The 7,500-nt window shown below is 40.6% G+C and overlaps 1 protein-coding gene across 1 annotated transcript in view; it reads left to right on the plus strand.

The window, feature by feature from the left end:
• LOC138003930 (solute carrier family 22 member 15-like) overlaps nucleotides 1-7,500 on the plus strand; it is a 14,006-nt gene that overhangs the window by 3,905 nt on the left and 2,601 nt on the right. The window contains exons 2-7 of the mRNA XM_068850249.1: nucleotides 1-406; nucleotides 2,599-2,805; nucleotides 3,473-3,607; nucleotides 4,470-4,564; nucleotides 6,201-6,309; nucleotides 6,608-6,816. The exon at nucleotides 1-406 is cut by the window's left edge and continues 22 nt beyond it. Of these exons, the coding sequence (XP_068706350.1) occupies nucleotides 1-406; nucleotides 2,599-2,805; nucleotides 3,473-3,607; nucleotides 4,470-4,564; nucleotides 6,201-6,309; nucleotides 6,608-6,816 (1,161 nt within the window). The remainder of the gene's footprint in view (nucleotides 407-2,598; nucleotides 2,806-3,472; nucleotides 3,608-4,469; nucleotides 4,565-6,200; nucleotides 6,310-6,607; nucleotides 6,817-7,500) is intronic.

The following is a 7,500-nucleotide window of genomic DNA, read 5'->3' on the forward strand; positions in this document are numbered from 1 at the left end:
CATTCTTGGCGTGGCTAGCAAACGCTATGTTGTTTTTCGGTTGGGCGATCGGTGCCATCGTACTTGGCCTCGTGGCGGACAAATATGGCCGTAAAAGTGTCCTTTTCCCCTCCATCATTGTTGTACTGGTCGTATCGTTTGCAATGGCATTCGCTAAAGTCTTCTGGATCGTCGCTGTTTGTCGTTTTATAATCGGATTCTTCGAGGCTGGCTGTTTCTTGTCGATGTTTGTTCTAGCGACCGAATTGGTTGGTCCTGAGAAGCGCGCTTTGGCAGGGACCTTGGTTTGGTTCTACTTCACCGCAGCCCTAATGGTTTTGGGACTTAAGGCCTACTTTGTACGCAACTGGAGCACGCTTCTCATTCTGTCATCAGCTCCTTGGGTCTTCATTCTAATCTTTTGGAGGTAATGCCTTCCAATTACAATGAAAGACGCCCCAGAGTTAAACACCCTCACATGACTGTTCTTGCAACAAAAACAATTTATTTAAAGCAGTATTTTCCATTAGACCATTTTACAGTTGTGTGCTTAAATACCTGGTCTTTAAATGAAAGTGAAGCCGGAGTTGACCTTGCTTTGATACAGACCTCTGCTTTTCTTATGTTGATGATGTTGTTCTCATGCTAATTCGTCTAAACTTACATAAGAAAAGCAGTGAGGTTTCTATCAAAGCAAGGTCAAGTCCAGCCTCACTTTCATTCAATTCCAACCTCACCTTCATTCAAAGGCCACGTTACTCAGCTCACAAGTGTAAAATGGACTGTTGAAATTTGCAGTTTGCTATACGCGGCCGAAGTTGCAAATGCTTAGCTAGTCGCGTGGAAGCGGATGACATCAAAATACCACAAAAATTACACATGCACGAAAAAAGTAAAACAAGATGAGCCATTCGCCATTTATCGAGAGATTCATCAGTAGCATTTTTACTTTCCAGGTACTTTCCAGGTAAAACCGTTTTTGTTTTGCCTCACCGCAAAAAAACGGTAGGCTGAGCCCAGGGTGATGGACGAGGATTCCGTACTAGGTTGGGAAGAAGTACCCTCAACGTAAGGTCACCTGAGATCCTGAAATTTTGGTTAGCCTAAAATTCTCTAAACAGAACCTCCACTCCAGAAGTAAGCACGAAATTTTTAAAAAACAAGGGCAAATACCAAAGTCTGATCGAGAAAAGGAGAAAACCGAAAAAATGAGTTCACGTTTTTTCTCTTTAGATTTCCAGAACTTTTACATATTGAAGTTGATGACGAAAAAGAATTGACACAAAAGACTGTTTCTGACCAAAGACTACCATCCTAGCTATTACACCTAAAACTTCACAAGTGTGGGGCCTACTAACATAGCGAATAATCGACTGCTGTTTTTCTAATGCTGAAATCCATTATCGCTTTGTTTTCACGCAATATGATTTAGGCTGAGGCGGTTCTTTTCAAAGTGAATAGACCATTTTGCAATGACTGCAAAATTCTCGCGCGCTCATTGGCTATTTTTTATTGTCAATAAGCGGACAGGTACATAAATTTATAATTTATGCGATGATGACGCCATATTGCTAGCGTCAGATTGAAGTTTCTCGCATTTTTGTCTAGCGTTCTTCTGGTGTTTTGACTTAATTTTGACCCCTCTGCCTTTTTGTTATTGTAAAAAAAATGATGTCACTTTTTCATGTGTCTGTCCTGTTATTGATCATGAATTTCGTCATAGCATTGTCAAAGTAGTCTGCGTATCCACTCGGCTATCGCCTCGTGGATCCACAGCTAATATGACGAAATTCGTGATCAATAACAGGACAGGGCATGAAAAACTGACATCAATTTGTTAATTTTACAGTTGGAGCTAAGTGACCTGGCCTAAGGATGGAAGCGAGGCTTCCAATGTAGACTAATTAGAATTACAACAACACAATTTACGCGATAACAGCAGTGAGATCTGTATCAATACAAGGTCACCGGCAGACTCGTAGCCATTCATAGGCTAGGTCGCTGAGCAAGCAACTGGTTTATGGCTGATTTGCAACACGCCCCGCTAGACTTCATTTTGCGCTTTGCCGCGTGATTTGATCACCGCAAGATTAGTCTAATGAATAATCATTTTGTTTCCTAGTGCAGGATCAAAGGTTATTGCTTCTATTAAACTCGTGAATGCGAGAAATGAAATGAAAGAGTTATAGCGGTTAGTGCGGAGCGAGGTCACACCGCTCCATGGATCCCTCGTGTGTTAGTTTTTCCGAATTGAACAAGGAACGATGAAGAGCAAACAGTGCGGAATTCGTATGCTTGAGTTTCAACCAGTGTGTTCTAAAAAAAACTGGCCTGTCAAAAAGATTCCATAGGAAAAACTGCGCCTTTTCTTCTAAAAATAAGAAGCGTAACTTCCAATCAAGGCCGTCATACCATGGCAAGCTATTAATGTTTAAATTTCATTATTAATGTTAACATATCATTTGAATTCACGAGTAGACCAATAGCGTCCTTTGATTCCGAGTTTCATTTATGACCGGGCTCAGTCCTAATAAACTGAATTGGAAAAAATAAGGGTCGTAGTTTACCGTCCCGCCCTCGACCTCAGTTACTTGGAGGCATTTATTCCACACAATCCAGGTTTGTACCAGAATCTGTGAGATGGCTTCTTGTCAACGGAAAGAAAGAACAGGCTCGAGAAATTTTGGAGAAGGTTGCAGCGGTAAATAAGAAAGAAATGCCACGTGACGAACTTCAAGTGCCCGTCACCACAGCCAATCAAGGTGTTTTGGAACTCTTCAAGACGTGGAAGATGTCGAAAATGTCGCTTGCCCAGATATATATATGGTAAGTTCGTAAGACACTTTTGTTACCAATCTCGTTCCCGGAGTCTTTGTTACCTTGATCAGCGGTCGACTAGAGAGACTATGGTCAAATCCAAAAAAGGCCATATCTGATGGCTATTGAAAAACGGTTTCGTTTTCTGCCATTTTACCGGATGTTAGTTTTTACGGGAAAAATTAACGACTTCCGGAAACCAGTCGGAAGGATACAGATTGTATCCTTGGAATTGTACACTATATTCTTTAAAGCCTCATACTGAGTTTCCTTTAGGGAGAGTTCAGATTTCCCTAACCTCTCGAGATCGTAGTACAATGCGTCGAGGAAGTGCTCTACTTAAGAAGAAGAAGCCATATTTGTAAAAGTTTGACTTTCCAACCAGAGTATTCTGGTACCGGTTTTTGGTTATTCCAGATCCTCCCGCGCCAGTTCCGCAGGACAAAATTAATATGTATTTGCCCTCTGGGCATCCCATAATAGCTATTTGAAACAATGGAAATCAAAATGGTTGCCGTATCTGCAAAAAGGCCTATTAGCACATAAACAAAAGAATATTTTTTTGGCCGCCATTTATGCATTCGGTCTATAGTACCACTTTAAAATTGTTTCATAGAATTAATTAGTAATTATCCTGAGTTGATAACGTCCTTTGCTTTTTTGTATCTTGTATTAGGTTTGTGGTTGGTATGGGTTATTACGGGCTTTCTTTAAGTTCAGGAGAATTTGGAGGTAGCATATATCTCAATTTTATACTGACAAGCTTAGTGGAAATACCTGCAAATGTTTTGGTTATTCACAATTGCAACAGGTATGACAATTTTCGGAAGAAATTTAACAACTAACCTTATCAACAGAGAAACTATTATAGTAACGAATGTTCCATCAAAGAGACGCCAAATATAACAGAATCGTATTTTATTAAATCACAATTCTCTATTTTCATATTCCCATAATATATTTTGTTTGCCCCCAAATTTTGCGTAAACCATTGTTTCAAATGCTCTTGGGACACTTCATATTCGCTAGAGCATTTGAAAAACCGCAATGGTTTATGCAAAATTTGGGGGGCAAACAAAGTGTATTATGGAAAATGCGAAAATAGCGAACAGGGCATTTTACAGTTTTGTATTCAGTTACTAGGCCTTTGAAGAAAAGCGAGGCTGAAGTTGGCCTTGCTTTGATACAAACCTCACTGCTTTTCTTATGTAAATATCAGCTCATTAGCATTACAAGGACATGATTGACATAAGAAAAGCAATGAGTTTGTATCAAGCAACATCAACTGCAGCCTCGCTTTTATTCAAAGGCCTGGTATCTGAGCACAGAACTGAAAAATGGTCTGTTCGATTTAAAATGTAAGTAACAGGTCTGTTAATACTCAGCTTTGCAAATGTCGAAAGTGAATACAACGATGTCACGAAGTAATACTGAGGAAAACTGTAAACTTACCCCTGTCATGAGTCTTCAGTCTTCAGTTCTGCTTAGCCACATTTTACTACGGTGCACGAATTAGCACCGCTAGCTAGTCAACTTCGAATGAGTCTACTAACAAATCAAGAACTCACGCTTGCACTTGACTTTACATAAGTTGGTTTATGTTATGTTGTCTCATTGGCCGTCGCGCGTGGAGGGCGGTTGCTACCCTTAAACAATATCTCTTCATGTTTTAGGTTTGGACGTAAAAAGACAATAATTGCTCACATGGTTGCTGCGGGAATTGCTGTTGTGGCAGTATCTTTAATACCACATGGCACAAATAACACAGGTGAAAGTCCACTTCAAGTTGGAGCAGGAGCTTATGTTCTGGAGCTTTCAGCTCTTACATCTCTCACGCACTTTTAGGCAATTTCAGCACTGATCGAATGGTCATAGAATTAACTAAAATATCAAAATAACTGTTCAAAACTATAGAAGAACTCTAACAAAACACAGGGAAGCCAAGAAGGGACATGGATGGACAAAACTGGAGAGGATTGAAATGGATTGAATTTGGGTAAATTTGAAAAACGTCGGCCCACCATTTTCCAAATTTATATCAGTCTATATCAAAATGTCATTTACACAGCTGGAAAATCATTCTCAGTTGTTATGTGGCCGTGATTTTGCAAATAAAAGACTCTTGCTCTGCCAATTTGACGTTTAGAGCTCATAATTAACAAAATTAAACAAAATTACCTAAAATAGCGTGACCTAGCCCCTTTAATAATGACTATCCAAATTTTATGTATTGCAATTTTATGCAATGTCTCCGTTGATGTCACATAACTATAACTCTTACAACAGGAGCAATGGAGGACATCAATCGAACAAATAACCAGTTTGAGAAAGCAATCACTCTGAAAGTAGGGTTCAAGAAGTTCGCTTTTGGTGATCGCCTCCTGGTTCAAATGCTTGTTAGTATCACTCAACTAGTGGACTAATGCAAATCCTGCATTTTAATTGGCTACTCTACTAGAGGACTATTAGTAATAGTCCTCGAGTAGCGAAAAGCGTGACGCTTTCTTTCGTTTTATTCCCAAATAAATATTTCTTCAACTTGCATTTGCTAACTTTATTATTAGAGAGCTTTAGATTCTAGGACGAGAACGACTACGAGTACGAGACTTTCTCAATGAACAACAGTGAGCGCGCTCTAACCAGCGTCATTTTGGCGGGAAAAACGTGATACCGTCATCATTTTAGTACGAGGTTTTGCAAGAATAGGGCCGTTTATACGAGAGAAAATAAACCGCGGCTAACTCTGGCCGCGGCTTACGTAAGCCGCGAAAGGAACTATTTATACGAGTATAAACTCCCTGGCCAGGATAAGCCGCGGCTTGAGAAAGCCGTGAACGTGGATTTCGTACCATTTATACGGGGTGTTTGCGGCTTACGTAAGCCGCGGCCAGAGTTAGCCGCGGCTTATTTTCTCTCGTATAAACGGCCCTAATGTCGTTGTATCAAAACAAGTCAACAGCACGATAACAGTTTTGGCATTTTTCGTTCAGCGAAAAAGGTTAAGTTACCAGCAATAAAAATAACTGAGCAACCTACACTGCCAACAAAGAGTAAGATTAATCGTCCGGGTTATGAATCTTCTCAGAATTTTCGCTAAAACCGGGCAGTCAAATCTAGTACTCGTTTTCGTCCTCTTCCTAGAATCTAAAGGTCCCTATTGCCTTTTCTGTCCGACTAGTTGGGTCATACTAAAACAATTAGACCCGTAGCCCGCAAGGGCTGCGGGTCAATAGCCCATGAGGCGAAGCCGAATGGGCTATTGACCCGTGGCCCTCGAGTTTTTGTTCTTGTCCTTGCCCTTGCTCGTGCTTTTTCTCTTGCTTGCTTGCTCTAGTTCTTGTCCTTCTTGCGCTGGTCGTTAGCTAATAACAAGTGACATTGAGATAGTATTTTGTATTTTGAAGGTTTCATTGCTGGTCGAGTGACGCTTGGAACCCTGGGTAAAATGTTTATCACCACCTCATTCAACGCGGTGTACATTTTCTCAGCTGAACTGTTTCCTACCGTAGTAAGGTGAGATTTTCAAAACAATCACGTGGGTCTCAATCTTCTCGTTAAAGGTTCGCGCGGCAAGGATACTTTCCGAACAAATGAGAGAAATGATCTTCGCACTTTTCTGGACGATTTAAGCAACTGTCTCTTTTCAGGTGTCTAAAGTAACTTTAGACTGATTTGAAAGATCGTTTGCAGAATTTATCAATACGCCTAATGTACTTGGATTCAAAAGCACATCCCCACACCGCGATGCCGTATCATTGTGTGTGAAAACTGCCAGTCATGATCATGTGTTCCTGGTTTTCTTTGCTTTCAGAAACAGTGGCATGGGTGTGGTTTCCGTTGCCAGTCGCATCGGCGCTGCAAGTTCACCTTTTGTCGTCCAGATGACGCGTATCAATGCTATTTTGCCATTTGCTGTGATGGGCAGCTTGTCATTCCTTGCGGCCGTCTTTTGTTGGATTTTACCCGAGACTATGGGAAAGAGCACAGCTGAAGTAATGGAAGACGCGAAGAAAGAAGCCGGTATACTTTTTTTAATTGTTATTTTCAAACGGAATAGTCATGTAGTCCAACATAACTGACTCGTTGGTGATGTAGCCTATTCATAATCATTTATACCAGCACTGTAACTTGTTTATTCATCATAAAGCACTTGCTCCGACGGCGCAAAAAACGTACCAGACCGGTTCTTACCAAAAGAAAGAAAATAACAAAGTCGATTAAGAAAGGGAACTACAAAACCAAGGTCGAAAATGATACAAACAGCTACGAAGTAACAGAAACGTACCTCGTATCGCTTTACAATTGTTAACCTCAACCTAGAACAACCGACGACCGAACGACGAACGTCGAAAGCATACACAAACAACGAAGAGCAAACTATCTATATACGTAATGAACTAAGAGGTTCAGGTGTGAACAATGACAACTCTAGAAAAAGTGACAGAACAAAAAACGACGTGACCTAAGCACAAAATGAAAAAAAGGGGGTAAATTTTAAGCATTTAGCTGTGACAGGTGATCTTGTTCCAGTTTCCCATTTACCATGTGCAAGAGGTCAAGTCTCATACCAAGAGTGCTTAATCCTAATCGTGGTTCCGAACAAGGAAGTCCACGAATCATGAAATTTTAGTTCTTGTGCGCAAGAAAATATATAAAATAATCTGAATCTAAGGCAGCGGGCTTTGGAGGAAAGAATGGATACCA

Source organism: Montipora foliosa, chromosome 5 (genome assembly GCF_036669935.1).
Source record: "Montipora foliosa isolate CH-2021 chromosome 5, ASM3666993v2, whole genome shotgun sequence".
NCBI lineage: Eukaryota > Metazoa > Cnidaria > Anthozoa > Scleractinia > Acroporidae > Montipora > Montipora foliosa.